We start from the raw sequence: 25,624 nt of genomic DNA on the forward strand, positions 1-25,624 counted from the left end.
AAGACTCATCTATTGTCCTTAGTTACTTTTTCCCGCCACCTCAGTTACTTTAAGAGTTCTATGTGATTTTGGTTTCAGTGATGTTACCTATCAGATATTACTGTGATGTTTATTAGGCTTAGTATCCTTTGTTATTTCTATTAGTAATAGGAATATACGGAAATCTGCTTGTATTGTGGTGGAGTTCAGGGTCTGTTTTCGAACATAAATTGGTATGTGGATAATAATTTCTACGCTATTTAATTAAGTTGGTAAGTTTCTAAACAACTTTACATATATCGTTAAGTATATGTCATTGTTAGGCTTAAGGTGCGGAAGTAACGCCGTTTTAACTTTTATTTTAAATTTTCATAATAGTAAGCAATGCGGGTCATTGACTGTAAATGCAATTTGTCAAATTCATGTGTGATGTAGCATTGGTAAATATTAACTTCTGATGAACCAATGAGCAGAAGATATTAGTTATGACAGATATCTGTAATTAGAATTTTCGCTAAATTATAAGAGAAACTAAAGTATCATAATTGCTACTACTAAACCCATAATAACGTGTAATTTAACTATTATTATAAAAATATGATAGTGTGAAAATTGAATAATGTAAAAACTGAAGTTGCACATAATCAAATTATAACTTAGGAGTAAGTTGAAATGGTATGATAGTATTATAAACTGCCACTAATAGTACTTTTTATTAAACATAAGTTAATTTTAATTTTAAAATAATGACTGAAATGTGTACAACATCACGATTTCCATTGTAAATTGACATTGGGTACAATGCATTTACCAAAGTAACTTGTAATTTTAAATTTCATAATCATACTATATGTATATCCATCACAATTATTTTTAATACTTAGGAACATCTTTCATTTGTATTTGCCAATGCTACTGTTTCTAATTTCTTCAGATAAATAATAGTAATGTTTCTTAGCATTCCATGAAGTTGAAGAAAAAAAGCATATTTTTGCTGGACTAATACCAGTATAATTTCAGTTACATTAATTCTAATGCAAGTTATAAGATTGGTGGTAAAAAAAAAAAAAAAGTGAAGCAAATAGCTTAATACATTATAATTTTTTTTATAGATCCTGACTGAACACTCTTTGGCCAGTGGTTACATTAATATTTCCAAATTCATTGTTGGTACTTAGAATCCACAATGCTGGAAATGATTAATTCTATTAAAAATATTTATTTTACTCAAACGACCTTTGACAGCCTAGTGAATGCATCCAAATGTAGAAATTAAGAATAAAAATTGAAGAAAGAAATATGATACATTTAAGAGGTTTAAATTAACAATCAGAATATTTACAGAACTATAGGAAATTTATAGTTTTGGTTTTTAAAAAATTCTGGAAACCAAAAAGGGTTTATGAGAAAGAGCTGTCTGATAATTTAAAACCAATAGTATTTTTTTAAAATTGAGATAGAGCACTTAAAGAAGACTTATGCAGAATTATAGCTGAAGGTTATGAGAATACTTACCTTTTAAATTCTTTTTTTTTATATTTCTATAAGAAAGAATGTTAATATTTCTGATGATATTCTATGAAAAATACAAGAATTGACCTGAATTGTGTAGATATTAATCCGTTGGTAGTAATGATATGATATGATAAAATACAGAATTAAACTTTTCTCAATATTTTAAAATATGATAGAGTATATATGTGTGAGTACTCTCTTTCATTTTCTATAGGTAAATAGACAGTGGGCAGGTGTCGGAGATGTTAAGAGTAATCTTGGAAATTATAAATCAGGTAATGTTACTGGTGCAATGGGAAAAATTCTGAAGAATCTGATAAAAAAATCTTTGCAAAATTGTCTAGTGAAATTAAATCTTGGAAGAAAATCTGCATGGATTCACTGAAGACACATCTTGCATTAGTAATCTTTGATCATTTTAAGGATGTTACTTGTTATGTCAATGAAGGAAAGGGTATTGACTTTGTGTACTTAGATTTTAAAGATAGTTTTGGTACATAGGCACACAAAAAAGATTTATCGAAGAAAATCACATTTAGATGAGTAGGGAGTCAAATGATTGAAGAAAGGTTTAATAAAAGCAAAAAGTTATTGACAAACCTGTCAAACTGGATTATTGTTATTGGTGGAGTGTCTCGGAGATCATTGTTTGGGGCCTTTGATATTTTTGTGTGCATTAATTACATTGGTAAGTCATAATTAGTAAGTTTGTGGACGACATTAAATTCTTGAGTGTTTCTGGGTGTACTTGGGAAGTTGAGATAGTGCAGAGTAACTTGTTTTTTGATAGTTGGCAAATGATTTTAACTATAGTACGTACAAGGTAATTCATTAGTTATTGAAAGGTGGATTACACATTTAATATAGGTGGAGTCCATCTATAGTGTGAGTGAAGAAGATCTTAACACAGTGGTAGGTAAGGCTACTGTTCTAGCCATTGAGATGTTGGTGATAATAAAACTAATAGAATTATTAGTTGGATTTACAACTGTATTGTTTGTAAGTGAAAATAGATATCTATGCAAAAATCACTAATTGGGCATCACCTGAAGTACTACAGGTTTGTTAACTTAGAAAGTATGTTAACTTACTGGAAAGTTATCACAGGATAAGGGGATAGAAGGGGTTGTCTATCATGTCATATTTTATGAGAAATGTAGGGTAATAAATTAGTTTATTGAATTATTCAGAGGACTGAGAAGACAAAGGCCTATTTCTTTATGCTATATTATGCAGGTAATACGGTGAGGTGACACAAGCTTTAGATTTGGAAAACAGACTAAGTTCCAATTTAGACACTTTTTTTTGTGAAAAAAGGGTGATTGAGTTACAGAAGGAGTTGCTATCAGCAGTAGTGAAGGCAAGTAGTTTACTGGAACTCAGGAAGATAATTAATGATTTCTTGAAAAATAAGAGAATGGGCTTAAAGTTTTAATATTTTTCAGGGTGAGTTTCTTCAAGAATGAAATTCTCTAATGTTATCCATGTCTTATTGTGATAAAGCATAAATAGAAGTATGATTGATGTCCTACAGATATTGTGTCTTATTGTTACTAGCTACGGTAATGTGACCATCTTAAATAATGAATGAAACTTTGTAGAATGGACAGCAACTGCCTGTTGTGGAGACATAAGTGTAGAGGATGATGTTACAGAAATCTTCTCCCTTTTGTCTTAAAAAATTTTTGTTAAGAGGAAAATAACTTTTTGTTTGTTCTATTAAAACATTTAGCTTTGTTTGTAAGAATCACTTTTAAAACATCTTAAATTTTCTCTACTAACTATTTGTTACTGTATGTTGCTAATTAACTCTGAATAAAAACTTTTGTAAGAGCCTTTTAATAGTTAAAAGGTAATATTCAAAACATAACAGTTGCTTGAAATTATTGATTTTGTATAATAAAGACAATACATGTAATACCAGTTGGAATAACTTGTGTTATTTGTTATACAAATTGATTTAATGAAATTCAAGAGCTTTTTTTTTTTTCCATTAACTCTACCTACTATGGAAAAGAAATGGGGAAAAAAAAGACATATTACAATTGGATCTAATCAAGAAATTTTAAAAAATAATGTACTTCACAAAAACAGATTTATCACAAATCAGCTTTTAATAAGTTAGTGCATTAACTTAATTAAATTCAGTGCAGGCTCAAAAAGTTTATTGTCTTGAGCAGATGTCAAAGTTGAAGTTACTGTGCAAGAGGTATGAACCACTTTTTCCCCTTTCTTTATTCTAGAAAACTTTCATAACAGAAGCGCACCAGGACGAGTATTAATCAGTGAAGATGGAAACTGAAACTTATGCAGTTCACAATTCAGTGGAGAAAACAAGAAATAATGATGCTTACAGTGTTCCAGAGTTATCAGAAATAGATGAAGGTGAGGATTGTGAAGAAATAAAACTTCTTGATCCTTCTGAATCTCGAACACAACAGACACAGACAAGTTTAGAAGACTCTGAGGGAAGTTGGAACTGTGAATCTAATATGTCACATTCTTCTACCACAGAAAAAGAGCTAATTGTGGATAGTGACATGGATAGTGAAAATTCTTTGGAATGTTTAGACTTTGTTTCATTTGTAGATGAATCCACAGAACACACCACAGGTAGTAAGACATTACCAAAGAAAGGCCGTAAGCCACGGAAAACTGAGTTCCTACCAGCACATTTAGACTGTGAATTAGTTGATGCCTTTAGAGTTGTAAGTTATTTAATGTCTGAATCAAATAAAAATATCAACTGGCCTTTTCTTGAAGCTGTCAGACACAATGATCCAAGTTGTCCTGACTACTATGAAGTAATAGTGAAGCCAGTGTGGTTGAGTAAAGGTAAATATATACTTTCTGTATTATTGCAGGATATTTTCTGTCATTTTGTTGTTTGGTTTATCTTGAAATTACACACATGAATTGGTACAATAATGATACCATATGATTTTGGAATATTAATTTAAAAATAAACATCCTTACTCCTTGAGGTACCCATGTTATCATAATATTCCTTGATAAAGTGGCAGGTTATATAATTTGAAAAGCCACTATTATAAGGTGATGAATAGCAGATAACATGTTACTTTCATTTCTTCTACTTTTTGAAAGGTCTGTACAAGTTCTTTGCAGGGAGCTTGATATTATAAAAGCAAGTTGATACATGCAGTGTCATAGTATTTACACATTAAAGTCACTGTTTATTGCAGGCTTATAAATGTATGATAAATTTTTCAAAAAATTAGCATTGGTAACTAAAAATTCCATTTGATTTTATTGTCTTTGATGTTAATTTCATTTGCCAGTCCACCATCATACAAGTTGAAACAGACTTGATTTGATGAAATATATATTTATGTAACTTTTACTGATTAATGTCAAACATTAGCGATTAATCTAAGCTCTCATTATGATAAACTTAAATATATTCTATATATGCAAAAATGGCTCATTTGGGTTGAGAAAATATTTTTACATAAAAGAGCGAACAACGTTTCGACCTTCTTCGGTCATTGTCAGGTCCACAAAGAAAGAAAGAGGTAACTGACCGGAAGCTGACCACATGTTTGGAAGGGGTTGTGTAACTGAGTGTCGGAATGTAGAGGGCGGTGTTAGATGTTTGAATATATAATTTTATTATATTTAATATAGGTATAAAGGGCGTTCCTTTATATTGGTTTATTTTGGGTTTAAGTTGTTGTATAAGTAAGGCTTCTTTAATTTTGCATTTGTTTATGTTTGTTTCTTCATTTAGTATTTGAGTGTTTTCTATGGTTATGTTGTGTTTATTTGACCTGCAGTGTTTGAAAATGTGTGAAGGTGACTTTTTATGTTCTTTGAATCTGGTTTCCATTTTTCTACTTGTTTCTCCAATATAGAAGTCGTGACAGTTATCACATTGTATTGGTGTGATGTTTGTCATTATAGTTTTTACATTGTATAGACCTCAGTTTTGTGCCTGATTTTTGAATAAATTTGGTATTAACTGGAATGTCATATTTTGTTACTAGTTTTTGCCAAATGTTGGTTATTTTTCTGCTGATGTCGGGAGTATATGGTATGCAGCAGTATATGGTTTCGTGATTTTTTGATTCGTGAGATATATTTACTTTTGTTGGTTGATTTTGCTTTCTGTCTAGGTGTGTGCATATAATGTTTTCTACGGTTTGTGGAGGAAACTTATTGATGTTGATGAAGTATTGTTTTATTTTGTCTAATTCATCATTAATTTTATCTGGTAAGCATAGTTTTATGGCTGTGTTTATTTGGTTTCTTAGTATGTTGAATTTTTGTTTTGTTTCATGTGCTGAGTCCCAAGGAATGTATAGTCCAGTATGGGTGATTTTTCGGTGGATTTCTGTTTTGAATTGTGTGTCGGTTCTTGTAATTTTGAAGTTAAGAAATGATATTTGATTGCTTTCTTCCTGTTCACATGTGAAGTTAATGTTGGGATGTATAGAGTTAATGTGATTGAAAAAATTAGTGTGTGTTCTGTAGATCTGAATTTCGCAATCGTGTCGTCTACATATCTGTACCAGTATAGTGGTGGATGTAATGCTGTGTTAATATGCCCGTGTTAATTGCTTGTATTTCAACTTGTGTCATAAAAAATATTGGCTAGAACTGGTGACACTGGGTTGCCCATGCTTAGGCCATTTGTTTGTATATAGTTGTGGTTGTTGAACATGAAGTTTGTCTTTATCATGGTGAATTCTATGAGGGTTGCTAATTGGTTGCTGGGAATGTCTATAGTTGGGTTAGGGTCTCGGATATAGAGTTCTAAGGCTATCTTGCAGCTTCAGTGGTTGGAACTTCTGTAAAGAGGGATATAACATCGAAACTGGCCACTAAGGCTTTATAATTAAGTTGATTTAGATTAGACTTGAAATTAAAAGAGTCTTTGATGAATGAGCTGGCTGATGTTACATATTTGGAGAATGCCCATGCTATTTATTTACCAAGATTGTAATTAAACGATTTATATGTGGACATTATTGGTCGTAAACCAACATTATTTATAAAATACAATGTGATAACTGCCACAACTTCTATATTGGAGAAACAAGTAGAAAAATGGAAACCAGATTCAAAGAACATAAAAAGTCACCTTCACACGTTTTCAAACACTGCAGGTCAAATAAACACAACATAACCATAGAAAACACTCAAATACTAAATAAACAAACAAACATAAACAAATGCAAAATTAAAGAAGCCTTACTTATACAACAACTTAAACCCAAAATAAACCAATATAAAGGAATGCCTTTACACCTATATTAAGTATAATAAAATAAAATTATATATTCAAACATCTAACACTGCCCTCTACATTCTGACACTCAGTTACACAACCCCTTCCAAACATGTGGTCAGCTTCCGGTCAGTTACCTCTTTCTTTCTTTGTGAACCTGACGATGACCAAAGAAGGTTGAAACGTTGTTCGTTCTTCTACGTAAAATATATTTCTCTACAAGTGGGTTTTCTCAACATCAATGATTAGATATATTCTGTTGTATCATAACATTATGGAAACTAAAGTTGGGTCAAGTAGACCTGAAACATAAAAGAAGGATTAAAACAAGTCCTAATGGTTATATATTTAAATAGTGAGATCAGTGATTTTGTTTCATCCGTAAAAAAAACAACAAAACAAATTAGTCAGTATTGACAGTATTACTGTCAGTTGTACTACTGGAAACTTGTCTTTTTTTTTTTTTTTTGAATTTGTAGTGTTCGCTTTGTTTCAAGTCACACAATGGCAGAAAGGAGTTCAGCTTGTACTGACATTCATTGATATTGGAAGTTTGGGAACCATTAGATTAATGAACCTACCACAGTTTTTATTTGAATGTAATTTTTAGCTCAACTTATTACTTTGAATTTCATATGATTTTATTATCAAGATTCTCCATCTCTAGGAAAATATCATTAATTGTCTGACAATTTTCAACATCTTTTTTACAATATGCAGGTCTTGTTAAGTTTAGTAAATGTCATTGTATTCATCTTCTGGCTTTTCAAGTTATCTAGATTATCAGTTTGTTTGTTTTATTTGGACCTGATTATGCCAGGTTAGCCTATGGACATGTTCTGCATATTTGATAAGAAATGAGTTTAAGATATTTATGTATTTATACATAAACAAGGTATTTGTTATATAATTGGTCATAATGTTCCTAAACAAAGTTGTCTTCCCATGAATCTGTCATAGTTAATGCGTGTTACATCCATGACATTAATTTTCTTTTATAGTCAGTGTACAAAAATGAACATTTTATTTTTCTCCAAACTGAGTTGTTATTATGTGGATATTGACCCAGTGACAGTAGAAAGTTGAGTTACCAATAAAATAAGTAAAAATATCTTAAAACAGTTTTGAATTATGTAAGAAAGTTATAGAAAAGTAAAAGGTGATTCAATGTCAAATACTGGTACATGTAGTTTATTGAAAATTCTGTTTATAACTTATCATTCAGACAAAACATGCTCTGAAAGTTTTTCTTTCCACTATAAATGATGAAAAAACCAAATCACTTCTATTAAGTTGCTCTTGAATTATGCATACTTACCATATTGTCTCTAATTAATGCCCTCCCTTCCCTGCTTATTGTCACTACCACCTTCACAGTTGCAGAGACCAGTAAGCAAAACTGATAACTGAAGAGTGTCACATAGGCCATGATGTTCTCATCTCTTTTCACGATAGTAGCAAACTTCAAAGATGCTTTGGCTATGCTAGTTAACAAAAGCTACCTGGTACGTGGCAGGACCACTTCATAAGATGTTTTGACATTTATAAACAATGATTACCATATTTATGGTGAGAACTGATGTTTAGAGCAAAGTTAGAAATAGATAGGCTTTGTTTGCTACCACTTAATATGGATATACTTATTCATGATAGAGGTGTCATCATATGATTCAGTTAGTCACTAATTAGTGTCTGTTTTTTACATTTTGCATAACCTGGAGACATTTATTGGGTGTAGTACAGGTACTAAGGTTAATCCTTTTCTGTTTCAAAATAAGCTTTTGTTGCACTGACTCAAAAAATGTAAGTATGTGTAATAACCAGGTATTAGGTATTTTATAACATGAATGTATTATTTTTTCAGCATCTCCAAATTTATTTTTTATATCACTTCTATTTTAAATTTGTGACTGACCAAAAGAAATGCTTCCAGAGTAGTATTTTTCCAGGCATAATTAGAGAATATGAATTTGTTCTGTATATACTATAACATAACTTGAATGTGTATATGTCTGTTTGTGATGAAAAGGTTCCAACTTGTTGGACTTTGATATTTATAAATATTTTAGATTTGTTGAGAATGGCTCAGAAGAATTCTGCAATAAAGACTTTTCTTCAATAATTTTTTCATTTGTATGAAGTTGTCAGACACTTCACCACCCTCTGTGTTTGCATATGACACATTATCCCATCATTCTCATAAAATCAACAATATAGGTGCTATAATCTCTGCTCATAAATATATATAGGAATCATTTGTGATTGATTATTCTCTTGTAAAATATATTAATTTCAATGTGCCATATTTTTGTTATTTACCTTTTTTTCATGTGTAAAAATGGAATCGAGGTGGATTTGTTAGTGACAGACAATAAAAGGCTTTTCACTCTAAATTTACTAGCCTAGTCTTACGTGTTAATGTTGATTAAATACATTACTATAAATTTTATGCAGGTGTCACATCTGATCATATGGAATAATTTTAAAGTTTATATGAGAATATAATCACTAAATCTTGTTTAGTATTTATTAAAAATATGTGAATAATGTACAGGGTGGCCCAAAAGTCCATACCCATCCATATGTTATTATGTTATATTCAATAATACTAATGATGAGTTGAAAGCAGCTGTTACAGCAGCATTTGGAACAATAACTCCTGCTATGTTGAGGAAAATGTCTCGCAGAACATGGCGTCGCATAATATTATGCAGCGAGAATGAGGGACAGCACACAGACACACTGGATACATAAGATATATGGATGGGTAGGGACTTACGGGCCACCCTGTACATTGGTTACATTAGTGATATTTTTTTAAGTTGATTTTTCTGTTTTCAGTGAAATCACAGATCCTTGATGGACAGTACTCAACAATTACAAATGTTGTGAGAGATTTACGACAAATGTTTGCAAATTGTTATCTTTATAACGGAGCCAGTCATCCAATTAGTAAGCGTGCATTGAAGTTGGAGACTGTGTTGGAACAAAGATTAGCTCTACTTCCTAAGTAAGAAATGCATAGACAGTTTTAATTTTGGTAACATCTAATAAAAAGAAAATTTAAACCATTGTAAGACATTTTATGGCCAAATTAAACTAAAATAAAAGTTGAACTGGATTAAAAACTCAGTTATTTGAGACTTTCTCCTGAATACTAATAACATATTATTCTGTTGGTGAACACATTTGAATATTTTTATGCTTTTCGAAAAAGTTATCTTAAGTGAAACACTGCCTATTCATTAGGGCTGATTGATTAATTTATAAACCAATACAACCCGTTAACTATAAATGTTAATTAGTGTTTGTGATTATTGTTGTTTTAAGTTAATTGAAATATTGCCTTTATGATTTTTGATTAATTCAAGTGTGTTCAGTTAATTGATTAGCATCAAAACTCACAAAATGAATCGGCTACCTGAAATTGAAGTTTCTTATTGTTGCTGTTTTTAGTTAATTCTGCTATCCAAGTAACTTAAATATTACCTGTTACACTTGTGTGGTATCAGAACTCTGTTTTTGTCATAATTTATTAGTTTAACCTGTTGACTGCCAAGTATTTCAGCTGCTACAATACAACTCTTATGCTTCTTCATTTTGTAACTTTTTTCATGATGCCATTTTGGATCGAAAGTGAAACAATTTGTAAGTAGGTCATATGCATGTATGGTGCTGATATCTAGCGTTGAAGTTAGGTATTATTGAGCACGAATTAACTCGTCTGTGGCACTGTGTTATTGATCGGCTTGGACGAGTTATCTCATCTACGGCACTGAACAGGTTAATACAATCAGTTAATGACACCAAGAATTAAATGATTGGCAAATTCCACTGACTGACTGTCTCTTAGCACTCATTTAACTTTATTGCATGATCCATGATACTTTTCTTTCCACCTTGTGATTAAAACCTGTAGCTTATTATTTTAGTTGTCATTTGAGTTATATAAAACATAATAAGACTGTCATTGGGAATTGTAGGCTAATTTGAATTGTGAAGCACTTGCCAGTGTGTTCACTGCAGTAGATTTAATATTAAAATGTTCATGTTAATGTTGCTAGCATTTTATTTTGCAAAATATATTGTAAATGTTCATATTTAATAAACTAAAGACAGTTATAGAAGTCAGATCCTGTAATTTTAAATTGTTTGAGAGTAAATTTGTTTGTTAATGTCTTTTTTTTTTCATTTCATCCATTGAAAAAAATATACATTGCATACGATATTTTGAAAATCCTTATAACTTTATCTTTTGTTCTTTTTATTGCTACAGAGAAATGATAGAAAAAACAAGCCTGAAAGTAACATCACCAGAGTTTGCTGAAGAAACACTAGGGACAGGTACATGGTTTTTATACCTTAGATTCAGTTTTTAACCAGATGGCTCTTAAATACAATAAAGCTGTTTTCAAGTCATTTTTTAAAATTTTTTGTTAATAAATTATCATGATTAAGATACTGTTATTAGTTAAAAAGTGGATAGATAGGGATGTTGGATGATTTATGTTAATATTTCTAACATGTTCATAATTATTATGAGGGTTGACTTTATATATACATGGATGCTAGAAATTTATATTCTGAATATTCCAGTAATTAGTGCTGTTTCTTTGAAGCTGCCTAGTAATTGAAATGTTACCATTATGATTTATTATTATTATATTCAGTTAATTCATGCTTTGTTCAGCTTAATTGATTTATGCCATTTATAAAAATAAATCAACTAGTCCAAATTAGAATTCCTTTTTTTTATTAATCCAATTATCCAAGTAAATTAAATGTATTCAGTTTGTTGTTAAACACAAAGCTACACAGGTTATGTGTGCTGTGCTTGTAATTTGAATTTAATTGATTAATGAACCAGAATAGTAATTAACCAATGACTTTTAGTAATCACCCAGCTCTGTTAAAAATATGTAAGTTATTAGAACGGGGGTCTTGCATATGGAATAACTGATTTTGCATGGGTTGTCATTGGGAGACCAAATCAACAAAGTAAGTTGCTACACATAAACCTGTTGTCATTGGTAACTGTGGTAATTCTCGTCCAAAGCACAGTTTGTAAACCAGTTTTATGCTAAGTTTAACTGCTAAACCAAAACTGTTTGCTGTAGTTGTACTTGTCTTGTCATAAGAAAACATTTTATTTTTGCTTTGTTTTCTGTATATATAAATCTTATGCATAAACTGTTTTTTGTTTTAGTTGATTGTTTTTCCCGCAGAGTTCATTTCTTTTGGAGTTTTTTGTTCTTTATGATATTTTGTGCAAGGTTGCTTATGCTCAATAATTCTTTATTCTAAGTTCATTTTTTAGAATAAAAAATAAATTTAAAAAGTTTTCTTTTTTGTTTGTTTTTTATTCCAGTCATTCGAAGAAAAACTCGTTATAATGTGGACCATAGCCTGATTTTAAGTCATATGATGAAGGAAAGAAGTCTGAGAGCTAAGGAAGCCAAACGTCGGCAGGTGGATCTGAAGAGAGCAGAACAAGAAGCAGCAGTTCAGAAGGTGCTAAACTGGGAATCAGAGCTGGTCCAGGAACATATTAACACAATAAATGCCATGTGGGAGGTGGGTGTTTTTAATTCCTATTTTGATAACTTTATAAAACTTTTTTGAAGAGTAGTTCTGAATACGTTTGAAAGTTAAGTAATGGTACTGGTGTTTAATGGCTTTAAAATTTCTGGTGTTCTAAAATTAATAATGGTTTTTTTACTTTAATCTACATAAAAATGAGTTATTTTAAAAAGTAAACCATTTCTTACTGGAAGGAACATGGAAACAAAATAAAATGGAAAACAAGTGTTGTGGCAGAAAATGGTAGATAAAAAGAGAAGGGTGGATTTTATTGTTTATTTTATGTATTCTTTTATTTGTAGTTTCTATGATAAATAAATTTCTTTGTTTTTATTCACAGTTTGCATTGTTTGTTAACTTAAGTTTGCAAGTTATTTTGTTGATTCATGCATGTACATTAAATCTTACTTGTGTTTACAGTACTGCTACAAATTCTTTCTGCATATTTTGCCAGGTGGTTGACAAGATGTGAATAAAGCATTGTGTGGGTTTATTTAAATACATTTAATTGAAAGAGGTAGAGCACCATTCAGAGAAGACATGATATAATTAGAAATGCAGACATGTCAACCATTATGATTTGGGCGTAATCATTACGATTTTGGTGTATACATTACGACTATACACTCATACAGACAAATGTTATGACTTGTTGCAACTTCCAAATTATTATATATTATATAGGCTTATACATTAAAGTGATAAATTGCTCTCCCAGGGTTTGAAAGGGGTGAAAAGAAAATTTCTCATGAGATACAAATAAATTTTAATATATAATAAATAAAAGACATAGTCCAAATGGCTACTTGCAATAAACTAATAGTTTGAGTACAGTGCTTCTCCATACTGGGTACATGGGGGAATCCATAGTTACGTCATCAGTGCTTGTCAGCCAATCAGCGCTCGCGTAGATGGCTATTACTCATTTTCTAAGCGTCAAAGAAACCCCAATACGATTGTTCACAAGATGGAAAAAAAGAGGCATCATTCACCAGATTGTCTTGTTTCTGGCAAATCTAAAAGGACTAAAACTGTGAATCAAAAATTTAGGAAAGAGTACAGTGCAAAATATCCAGTCATTGCATCAAAAGTCAGTAATAGTCATGCGTTTTGTACAGTTTGTCACATCGATTTTTCTGTGTCGCGTATGGCAGGATAAACGATTGTTCCAGACTTACAAAATCGGCATTTCACCAACAAAAGGCTGAGGCGAAGACGAAAACGATGCAGATAACGACATTTATGAGTAAGAATTCAGAATATGAAACCATAAATGCAGAAGTGATGTTCATGCAATTCGTCATACTCATAACTTACCCCTAGCTGTAGCCAATCGTGCAGGATATTTATTCAGAAAAATGTTCCCAGACTCTGATATAGCAAAAAAATATGGCTGTGCTAGAACCAAAACTGCAGCCATTGTACAAATGTTGGGTTGTGAAGATGACGAAATGATTTTAAGCATACTTACTAACAGTGTTTACAGTTTAGCCACAGACATGGATGACTCAAAACTGTATCCAATTGTTGTACGATATTTGTACAGGCTTTGTCTACAATCATTATGCTCAGTCATTTGAAATAGTTGGCATCTCTGGAAATGTAGCTGTCAAAGAACTGAAGTGGTCTAAACTGTATTCAGGCTTTTGTTGAAAAACATTTGTAGGAAATACTTTACCTCACAAATCATAATATGTTCACAATAAAAGACAATAAAGTAGCTTATAAAGGTTATTCTCACTGTGCTAGTAAAAGAATAATTCTTTCATTCTGTAAATACAATTTTTATGGTCACGTGTTTTATTATTACATAAACCTTACTCTGTGTGTGTGTGCATTTGCTTAGAGCATTTTTATTATGTCCAAAAACTTGTGTACTTAACGTAATTTGTATTAAATTACTTATGTATTGTATTAATGAGTGTTACTTTTTTTTCAGTTGCCACAGATAGGTCACTTTCTATATCTGACTCAAAGAATTCTAAACATTCCAGACATAACACAGTATGAATTAGAACGTGCTTTTCTTATACCTCAAGCAAGTAGTTTAATGTGTGTTATTATGACAACACTACTAAGTAACCCCCAAGATCGTGCCAAGTAAGTTGTACATCATGTGATTTATTCTGCTATATATATATTATAGTTTATGAATTTAGGAAATTTTAATCTATATATAAACTATATATATTATAGTTTATGAATTTAGGAAATTTTAATCTGCATTATTGTAGCACAGTTATAGAAACTGGTAATTAATCAAGATGCATTCATTTGGTTTTTGTACATGTGATGTGAATTTGAGCAAAAAATATCTTCTTTTCTTTCAGGCTAGATCAGAAATCCAAAATGCCATATAAAGTGTGGCACGAGAGGTTAAAGATAAGAATAAATACCTTTTATAAGGTATTTTGTAGAAAAAATAAAAATCCTTTAAAGGTAAGAGAAATGAAATAATAAGTTTATATTTGATAAGAATCTTAAATTGTTTTTAAGGGTAGATAAGATTGATATTACAACATAAGGTAGAGGAATTTGCATCATGAATACACTTTTTTCAGTTTCAACAGAATATAAAAGTAAATAACTGTGTAAGATTCTGAACTTCATTTAATGTATTTTGATCTGATCAAGTAATGTGATGATAGTAATTAGTGAAGTATATTTTAAAACTGGTTTATTGAATAATAGGTGTTTCGTGCTTCTATATTAACCCTTTCGTCCCAGCTATCCTTTACTGCACATGACACAAGGTTTTAGCGTCTTATATTCAAAATGTTAAGCTACTTTCTATTTGTTATACCTATTGGTGTTACACAAAAACTTAGCTAATATTTCATATATTAATGGTATATAACTGACCAAAAGTTAGGGGAAAAAATCATTGGAGCTGAAAAATGGATTCAAGAAGCCAGACTATTTCTTATTTCTTATGATTAGTCTATTTATTATTATAAAAAAAATAAAACTTAAAAATAGAGATCTCTTTAGGTTAGTTAAGGTTAGATTAGGAAGATAGACAACAATAGTAATAATGTATTAAAAATATTTCATGAGGCGCATGTAACTCATAGATAATGCAATTTGATAACATAATGTGACCTGCGTGTGCCTTAACTTATAATGGTGCGCATAGTAGTTATACATGATTCAAAGGGCAATAAAGCAAGTTATAGATTATACTTACTAGCCAATTACCTGTGGTGTCAGTGCATTAGATCCACAAATGATGTATTAATGACATCATTTCTGCATCATGAAAATTGAGAAAAATAAAGTTTTCCATGACAGGAAATGGAAGCAAAACAGAAAAATCATGACACCTATTGCAAATCTACATGTACACAGGATAAAAATTTCAAAAAGTTGGTTGTTATATATTACATAATAAAAAGTTTTTCCAGTATCATATAAGCAAGAGTTCCATTATAGTATGATATTAAGTTATAGATTTACCATTTTTCAGCAGGTTCGGTATAATATATATAAGTTTATATACACATTTGCATGCATTGATTACTTTTACTGTAGCATTTGATGCAGTATGTTTATTTTCACAAAATTTGGTAGCCTTTTAGTAAAAAAATATATGTTTCTTGTACACAAAAATCAAATATTCTAATGAAATATTTTCACAAAAGATTTGTTTGTGAAAATATCAAGTCTGTTTTGTTACTAGTCTGAGTGCAAAGCAATTTCATATTATGATTCTAAAAAAACTTATTCTTCACTCCAAGAATTTCAAGTATTATTTATGTAATATCTAAACCCTCCTAAACAAATTTCAAATGTTTGCTTTAAGTAAGAGTCTATATTTTGTCTGTTATTTTCTCTACCCTAAACATGGGATCTGTCAATTTTACTGACCTTGTCATAAAAATTTAATAAATAACTATAAATTGTTTTTTTTCATGCTAGGATTACTACATATTATAGCACAATAATACAAATGTCTTGTTTAAGTAGCTTAAGTCTCATAATGTCATATATGTATTATTTTTTATCATATTGATTTTCCAGTCCTGCCTGGATAACATAACTTGCATTGACGGGGTGCACGTGTATTCATGTTACCATATCCAATAATGCTAAACTGACCTTTAGTTTTGCAAAAGGACCCTGTCTTGGCCATGTTTTAGTGGACTAGTGTAGTCATATTTCAGTTATTATACGTTTTATATGTATATAGATTATTACTATTTAGAAATAACTTATTAAACTTATTTTTCTTAAAATGTTGAACTGTTAATAATGAAGTAAAGCAAACAGTTGTCTCTTCCATCTATGAACTTTGAACTTGTTTGTTGCTTGATGTAGGTTGCTAAGCATTTTAAAATTTTGCACATGCAGGATATGAAACAAAATATTTTTTTTAGGCTTATAGATACATAGTCAAATAACCAAAAATCATAAATTACTGTATTGATACTATAGAATTCCATTATAATTTATCAAGATTAGTAACTAAGTTAACATTAGGTCTAAAAAAAATATGAAAGCAGACTAAAGGCACAACCTACTCACTTTTTTGAAATCTTGGTTCAAATGAATGTGGTAGCCTTTTAACTGGTTAAAATGGCTGAGAAAACCACTAGGGAGGGTATATTCTAAGCTGTCAATTGGTTAGTCATATGTCATATATTGAAAAACTTTACAAGGGCCAAAATGGAAATAGGAGAACAGGGTCACTATGTTTGATTCAGCACACGAGCCATATCTTGACAAAATATAAATAAAAGATGTGATTTTATTTTAAATTATACCTTGTCAGTATTGATAATTTCAGTTTGTAATTCATACAACAGCTCTAGACGTAGTATTTTGACATCACAAATATCTAATTTTAACCAGTGCTGCATTCAGTATACCAAGTGATTCACAAAAATCCATATTTATTTGTGTTCTTTTAATATTTACTTTTAAATTAAGAAATTAACTCATGTATAATATTAAAGTTTGAATTATAATCTACAGTTTGATACCAAACTTAATGGCATAAATTCATAAAATAGTAGTTTGATAAAATTTTGAATGCAAGTAGACAAACGAGATGACATGGCCTTTGACCCTTGCCCTGTTGTGAAAGGGTTAATATACATTATTAAAGAAAACATTGCTGAGGAAGTGTTTTTATATGAATGTAATTAAGTTTATCAAATATATAGATATAATTGAAATATACTTATTTTTACATATGTATAAATATCTTCTCTTTTTTTTTAGGTATTTGAAACTCTGGGAGTAGAACCAGATTTTTTCAAAGTATTGGGTAAGTGGCTTTGATCTTGTAGTGGGTGTAAAGGTCTTTGAATATAGTATAAATTGAGATACTGAACTAGAAATAAAAACAAAAGAAAACTTTTTTTTATCATTAACATAAGTTCTGTTTTTCATTATACCATTGTTTGTTTGTAATATCATCATTTCAGAAAAGTTTGTTTTCCCAAAACAACTAGCCAAGCATGGCCAGGTGGTTAAGGCACTCAACTTGTAATCCAAGGGTCACAAGTTCAAATCCCTGTCACACCAAAGTGCTCGCCCTTTTAGCAGTGGGGGCATTATAATGTTTCGGTCAATCCCACTATTCACTGGTAAAAGAGTAGCTCAAGAGTTGGCAGTGGGTGGTAATGACAAGCTGTCTTCCCTCTATTCTTACACTACTAAATTATGGATGGGTAGTGGAGATAGCTATCATGTAGCTTTGCGCAAAATTCAAAAAACAAACAAATCCAAAACAACTGCCTGCTTCAATGAAAGAAGTTTGGTGCACCTGGTTCAATTTGTAACAAAATGGCTTGTAACAAAATAAATATGTGTATATTTATAAATTGAAGCTGTCAAATTATGTTGTTCACATTAAAACATAGATGGAAACAAATTAAACACTATTTAAAAGTTGCACCATTTTTGCTTTCATGAAAAGTAGAATGATTTTTAATTATCTACTGTTGTATCTTCGTTGTTGTTATAATGATAGATAAGTTTAATGTGTTTTTATTTGATTTAGATTCTATTTTGCCAAAAATTCTAAAATTTTGCTGTTGGAGATTGGGTTTTGTTTCACCTTTCTTGTATATTTGTGTATCTATCTGTATGTATGTATGTGTGTGTGTGTGTGTGTGTGTATGCATATTCACATACATAACATGTGCTTTTAGTTGTCAAAAAAGTTAAAAACATTAAGTTTGATGAAATGGCAATTTAAAAAAGCAGTCAAAACTGAATTATTGTTCATGTTAACATACTTTTTATAAATATATTTCAGAATAGTTTATGTGGTGTAAAAATGTAGCCCATTGTTGTATAGATTGAACGCTTAGTGAAAACACAGTATTAAAAGTTTGCCAGTTATGACAAAACCAACTCATGCTCCTAAGAATTCTCACACAACGTAGAAATGTTTTATTACTTCAGATAAGAAAACTATCTTCCAGTGTAACTGACCAATAAAGTTACTTAGTACGCTCAAGTATAATACATTTTCTAAACTATTCCTTGAATGAATGCAGTAAAGGAGGCCCATGTTACTAGTTAAGTATTTTGATTTCTATGCTGAATATTATGTAACTTGATGTTTGTGTACTTTTAGGACTGTGATGATGATGTATTAATGCAATAAGATCATTTGATATGAACAGTTTAAAAATTCATATGTGATTATATAATAACATTTGTCTGTGTTTTGAAGCTGTAAAGAATATAGGAAAGTATACTATTCATACTTTTGTATAAATTGTATAATTTTACATCGCTTTTGTCACAATTTTAATTCTCTATAATAGAAATGTTTTAATTTTACAAAATTATCTTGTGAATGTGGTACACAGCTTAGTAATTGACTGTACATATTTTATGCAGTACAGATAATTGTAAAATGAACACATCTATACATATATGCATCCATCCATCCATATATATATATAGTAAGGTTTAAATATACTATCTGCCAAATTGTATGGACAAAGAAATGTATGAGCATATTCAAAATATAATAGAAAAACCTTTCATAATATATTGCCATTGGGAAGATAATATTATTTGTGTAGTAAATGAATAATCAAAATTATTTTATAAATTTGCAGGACCTACAAATCTTCTTGAGCACAAACCATTCCATAAGCTGAGTTTGCAACAGAAGGTTTGGATAGTCAAGTCTCTCTGTGATTATTGTCTGGTTAGTTTCTTGTTTATGAATAATTATTGGAATGTTTGAAAATATTTATTTTGCACTTTTTTGCATGAAAGTAGATAATTGTGATTCATTAAGACATCTTAGAAGAGTGATTTTAATTACATAATTGTATTTTAAATGACAACTAAAAGTTTGCTGCTTAATAAATTTTAATATTCAACCATTGTAATTTTAAGGTAAAACTTTTTTAGTGTAGAACTGACTTCACACTAGAGTGAATAAGTCATTATTTTACTAAACTTTTAATTTGATTCGTATAGTTTATATGAATAATAAAGAGGGTTTTTATTGAAGGATTTGTTTTATTAATGATATAAGTTGTGGTCAAAATGAGAATTACCTACTAAACAAAGTAAAAAGGAAGAGAGAAAAGATTAAAAAAAAATAGATTAATTTTAGAATTATTTTTAGCATCGCAAAAAACATTTCTCTTCATATAATAACAAGAGAGAAATAGGTTTTTCTTTTTTTGATTCTAGTTTGAATAATATACAACTGATTTACCTTCTGGATCATAAGGCTGAAGAATATTATTTTGTGTTTTTAATTTATTACACGGTAAGATTGTATAATTAGAAACAGGATGAAGAAAATACTTGTGGCACCCTGACTAAGAGGTAAAACACTGGTAGGTTAAGTGTTAATATATATATTTTGAAATTATTTCAGTTTTCAATAGTTGAGTTAGTGGGTGCTTTATAAAAGTGTTCATTTAACATTTCGTTACTCTCAGTTACAAAAAACTATGTCATGGTAGAGATTCAGAAAAAATAAGAGGACAACAGTGCAGTATTATTACTTTCATTGGAAATAATACTGCCTTCAGTTAATATATTTTTAAAATGTGTTATCACATTGATATTTAAATTGGATTTCATGAGTATATGACAAAGAGGTTGCAATTCATTGTACTATGTCTTTATAGCACAGCCACAGTACGATAATAGAGAGCCTGAACGAACTGCCTGTAGAATACCAAAAAGAGCAGGCACTAGGCGAAGACAGGGAAGGTAACACATACATTTACTTTCCACATTTTGGGGTCAGGAGATTAGATTTATCGTACAGCCCCTTGGACTGATCAAGCAATTCCTAGTGAAACCATCCCAGACTGGTGTGATTATCCTCAGGTAGTGTAACTGAAAAATAAAAGTTTAGGTAATTCATTATTAAAATAGATCATATGCTACAGAATTCTCTTAAGAAAGAACAGATGTTGAAATATTTCTTTGATCGAAAATAACTATGTTGGAAGTTATCATATAGTAAACTGGATAACTCATTCAAGGATTGATATTGTAACATCTGTTTATTTCTGACAGTTTACTAGTGTGTAATTAATGTTTATTAATAGTGTGAAAAACAGTTGGTTTGGGAGAGACATATACAGAGTTTGTTCAAGGTATGTATATCTTAGAAAGTCATGAAATTACACTAATGTTACGGATTGGTGTAAAAAATAATACAACGTTATTTGCATTTTAATTCTTTCTTGTACACTTGTAAGTACATTGTAGTGCAATTTCATCAATAGAATAGATTGTGTCACAATCATAAAGTTCGTGCATGTATTGCAATGAAGTCTCTTTATTTGTGTTAATATAAATGCACGATGTGTAATATCAGTGATATAATACAGTTTAATATCATCAAAAATCCTTAGATACTGTAGGTATAGAAGATATTCTATAGCTTTCTGTTTTTCTTTGGTATAGTAATCATTAAATTTTTGTTTTGTTTTGATTCACCTATTCACTTTTGTACCTACTATCAGTTATTCTTCCTCGACAGTATAATACTCATGTTTAGGCCTCCCATTTCTACTGTCAACTAATTCTTTATAAACCAGCTGGTATTGACAGTGGGAATTTCATGTGATATCATTTCCAGAGAAGAAGTGGATATTCATGCAATTTTCATTAAGTTTCAGCACTGTATTCAAATTTAACACTTTACAATTCTAAAAAGCATAATCAAGTGTCACGTTTGTCTTACAGTTCTAAGTTTCTGCGTGAAACAGTGTTAAATTATTACTAAACATGGTTGGTAGTGCTTACTATGTAGGGGTGAGCTGGGGAAAAAAATGGCTGATGTACATTGTGTATTGCTCTTCATTGTCTCAAATCTCTTACAACAATCTAAAAGACTTTATAAGTACCTGACATAGGTTTTAAGGTTTTAAAAAATTATTAAGACCTTCAGTTTAACCAAAGAACATTGCTAAAGTAGAGAACTAGAGAGTATTGTAAAAACCAAATATTTTTCTGATTCTGATGTCAGAAGGTTTAGCTAACCAATACTTGAAGTTGTTGTGATGATTTACAAATCAAATATTGAAACATAGAGGAACCCAGTAACAAATAAATTGTGGGAAAAAATTAAGGATGGTGTAGGTATTTTAATAACAAAAAGTACAGAAATAAGGTAGGGTTGAAAACACAAAATGATACAAAAATATCTACAAAAGTAGCCATTGAGTCAGTATTACAAACTAATGGTAATTAGTCATTGTAAGACTTTATAATATTACTGAGTTTAAATGTTTTTATTCAACCCTGAATTTATGCAAGTAAAAGGAATTCAACATTTAGTTGTAAATACAATGTTTTTCTTGGAAAGATTTTGTTACTTATAAAGTGATTTTGTATGCTTTTTTCAAATTCATTCCTGCTTTGTTTCTGCATTTTTTGGCATTGCCATTCTGTATCATAATTAAGTTTTTCACATTTTTTTTTATTAATTGTTTTTATAAAAATATCATGTGTGACTACTGTGACTTTCTGCCTTGTAACTAATAGCAATTTAATCTTCATGCCTTCTATTTAATGATATGTAAAAAGTATTTATCCAATCACAAAAAAGTTGGATAGCTTCATGTAGCTACTTGTACCACCCACCTGTGTATAATGTGGTAAGTCCTAAAATTCTGGCACAGATAACCAAGTTGCTTTGCATCATAAAATGCCAAACTAACCAATCATCCAACCTAAAATTCTAATTTCAATTTAAAAAAAATTCCCTCTGAAATAATAGGCAGGTTTGTTTGCTTTACGTTTCAGGACCTGCAAAACTTCAAACTATTGCAGTTTTTATTGACATGTAAGTTTGATAAACAGAAATGACAGGAATATGTGTGTTTAATCTTGTGTGGCATGATTCAGTAGTCTTGTATCTTCAAGTAAAGGTCCTGGTAAAAACATCCTGGAAATTTCTTTTGTAAAGTCTGTATGAACTCTATATATGAAGCATGGAAGTGACATATTTAGAATTTAAAACGTGGGAACTCGTAATATTGGAAAAACCCACATTTATATAGTTATTGGTAGTGTTAGTTTTAATATCTTATAGGTAATATTTTTTTGAGTTAACATTAACAAACTTGTTAGTCCTGCTTAATGTCCTAAATTTGGTTTGATTATTTGATGTTTTTTGTTTTGATTTTTAAGTATGAAGTGAATGAAGAGCAGGAACAGTTAGAAGACACTATTAAAGACAAAGTTGATGAAAAGAAAGATCTTGGGGCTTCACCTTACATCAGTAGTTTTATTACACAAAACTTTGATGATTGCTCAAAGGACAATGAAGATGACTTGTATGACTGTGAAAAAGAATTATTGAAATCGTGTAAGAATTGTGATAATTCTGCTTTAGAAGAGAATTTGAATAAAGATGTACTAGATTCAGTTTCTAGTAAAGCTAAGTGCAAAGTGGATAGTTATTCTGGAGAACTTTGCAGCGATGATGATGAAGAGGATAACAGATTAAAATCTGATCATCTCTACTGCAAGGATATCAAACTGGATGCATCTGAAGAAAAGCAAGAGTCTTCCAGTAAAACTTTAAAAAAGACGCTAGTCTATGGGGAAAACAGACAAACTGATTTTGAAAGGCATGATTTCAGTACTACGATCGTGGTTTCTATTGGTTCAGATTTGTCTGAAACTCAGAAAGAAATTGCAACTGAAAATCAAGAGAATGATATTGATTCTTCCTTTACGCTAGACCACAATCTAAATTACATCACTGAGACTGAAGACATTGATAACCAACATAAACATGCCCAATCAAAATCCAATATAGAACAAGAATTGGATAAAATCAATGATACCCGTGTTTCTAATTCAAGTGTATTAGAGAATAAAGATGATAAAATGTGTGACAGTCAACACTTTAGTAATAATAACAAACTGGTACAGAATGAGATGAAAAGCCAGACATCAGAATTGCATACTTTTGAAGATGATGAATGGTTTCAAAAGGAAACTAAAACTATTGATCAAACTAAGGGATTTGGAGATGAAACAGAAAGTGGTGTTGAAAATTTATCAGGTATTGTCAAAGAAAGGAGAGTATTAAACAGTGTGAAATATTCTGCACCATCTAGAAGATCTTCCAGGATAAACGACAGGCGACTTCAAGCATTGGCTGACCAATCACAGTCTTTTACCACTAAAACTCCTGAGAAATCAGAAAAGGTTAGTCAAAGTTTGTTTATTGATACATTTTTATTTCTTCATTTACACAAAATAAATTATTTTTTTAAGACTATTAAACCTTATTGTGTGTTGTTGCTTTTTAATAAAGTTCATGTATTTCTCTTTAATTCATAATTATACGTAGTACAAAATATGTTTGAAGTTTTGCATTTTAACTGCCTTAAAAACGTCTGTGATAAAAAGTGTTGGCTTTATAGGGTTTGAGTGCCTAAATTAGGTGTGAAAATATACTTCTCGCTACTATCTCAAAAATCCACTCAAAGATTAGTAGCTCTGGCTCTTGAAACGAACAATTCTTGAGGAGGGTATCTAAAACAGATGCATCCACTTTAACAGCATTTATTTAATTTCATGATTGTATATATAGACTGTAGTAACTGGTGTTTTTCTTAGTCAGTTAATGTTTAAAAATTGTGTTGTGTTTAATACTGTAATAGTAGCATGCAGCTTTTTCAAATATCTCATTTTTGTATAATTGTAAGAATTCACAGTTTTTGAAGATTTCAAAATGTTTTGTTGTGATATGTTTTTCAAAGAAACGATTAAAATGTTCTATACTTTTATGTAGTTTTAAATATTGGGACTTATATCTTCCTACGTTATAATAAAACGTTCCTATAAATTATCTATTTTATAAAACTAAATTCTATCAACAAACCAACTTTGTTTAAAGTTGTTAATTAGAAGGTATACTTTAATATATATATATATATGTAGTATACATAAATACTTTTATTTTTTTTAACATTTCTTTGCCTTTCCATGTGGTTTCTTTGACCAATATACCTTAATACAGCAACATGTCAGTAAAATGAACCTTAATGTAGTTGAGTGCAAAATGACCCAACTTATTTCAACTTTTCCATGGAACATGCATCACGCTGCAACATTCTAATTGAAATAAAGTGTAAAACAATAAGGTGAGGCAACATATAACTAAGTGACTATTTCACTTTGTTTTAATCTCTTCTCCAATCTGCTTTGAACTAAGTCGTATTTACTGATATTATTGACACAAAAAATAAGAGTTTTCATAATGTGGTGGTGACTAACCAAGGCAACTAAGTTTGAGAAACAGTGATTGGGTAAAGTTTGATAAAATTATACCTGTAATTGAGTTACAAAGTTAAATTATTGCTGTTTGTTCAAAACAGACAATGCATCCATCCAGGCATGATAGAGTTAATACGTGATATGCGTGTCTGCTGAGATTATTCTTGATAAACCTTAAACCAACACTCACATTTTATTTCTTTATGATAAATATCACATTGATCCAGAATGATATAATTAGAAGAAAGTTTAGTGTCTTTCAATTAATAATATGTAGGTAAACAACATGTGTTCCACCATCAAAAACAAGTATCTTTGTCCTTTTGGACCATTGTTTGCCTCCATGTTGTTATTATTCATGTAATGTACTTCTTTACTCAAGTGCTCTTCCATAAACACTTAGTATAATATACTCAAGGTCAAAATTCATAAACCTAACTGTATTTCAGTCTTGCACAACTATTTAACTTTATAACATGCACAGACTCATTTTTTCACACATTATGCAAGTGTGGTTAATTTTATGTTCATCAAAATTGTGCCTGATAAAACTTGGTCTTT

The 25,624-nt window shown here is 30.2% G+C and overlaps 2 protein-coding genes across 5 annotated transcripts in view; both read left to right on the top strand.

Annotated features, from left to right (window-relative positions):
• LOC143242054 (putative bromodomain-containing protein 10) lies at positions 1-23,524 on the top strand. Of its 4 annotated transcripts, none has more exons than XM_076485412.1 (12): positions 1-251; positions 1,709-1,769; positions 3,738-4,329; positions 9,584-9,752; positions 11,019-11,086; positions 12,111-12,316; positions 14,262-14,422; positions 14,653-14,761; positions 17,546-17,591; positions 19,405-19,496; positions 20,440-20,644; positions 22,961-23,524. In XM_076485412.1, exons 3-11 carry the CDS (start codon positions 3,786-3,788, stop codon positions 20,593-20,595), a joined length of 1,551 nt encoding a protein of 516 aa, XP_076341527.1. In that variant the 5' UTR covers positions 1-251; positions 1,709-1,769; positions 3,738-3,785; the 3' UTR covers positions 20,596-20,644; positions 22,961-23,524. The 4 variants fall into 4 exon arrangements, with proteins under 4 accessions (XP_076341527.1, XP_076341536.1, XP_076341541.1 ...); XM_076485421.1 differs by having other exon boundaries at positions 1-212; XM_076485426.1 differs by lacking the exon at positions 1,709-1,769.
• LOC143245479 (uncharacterized) overlaps positions 21,554-25,624 on the top strand; it is a 9,834-nt gene continuing 5,763 nt past the window's right edge. The window contains exons 1-2 of the mRNA XM_076491842.1: positions 21,554-21,580; positions 22,961-23,989. Coding sequence (XP_076347957.1) covers positions 21,554-21,580; positions 22,961-23,989 — 1,056 coding nt within the window. The remainder of the gene's footprint in view (positions 21,581-22,960; positions 23,990-25,624) is intronic.

The sequence above is a fragment of the Tachypleus tridentatus genome, chromosome 2 (genome assembly GCF_004210375.1).
Source record: "Tachypleus tridentatus isolate NWPU-2018 chromosome 2, ASM421037v1, whole genome shotgun sequence".
In the NCBI taxonomy this organism is placed as follows: Eukaryota; Metazoa; Arthropoda; class Merostomata; order Xiphosura; family Limulidae; genus Tachypleus; species Tachypleus tridentatus.

Coding starts and splice junctions, on each gene's coding strand:
- LOC143242054 (XM_076485412.1), top strand. CDS start 3,786: ATGGAAACTGAAACTTATGCAGTTCACAATTCAGTGGAGAAAACAAGA. Junction 11,087..12,110: donor TGAAGAAACACTAGGGACAG/GTACATGGTTTT, acceptor TTTTTATTCCAG/TCATTCGAAGAAAAACTCGT. Junction 14,762..17,545: donor AAAATAAAAATCCTTTAAAG/GTAAGAGAAATG, acceptor CTTTTTTTTTAG/GTATTTGAAACTCTGGGAGT.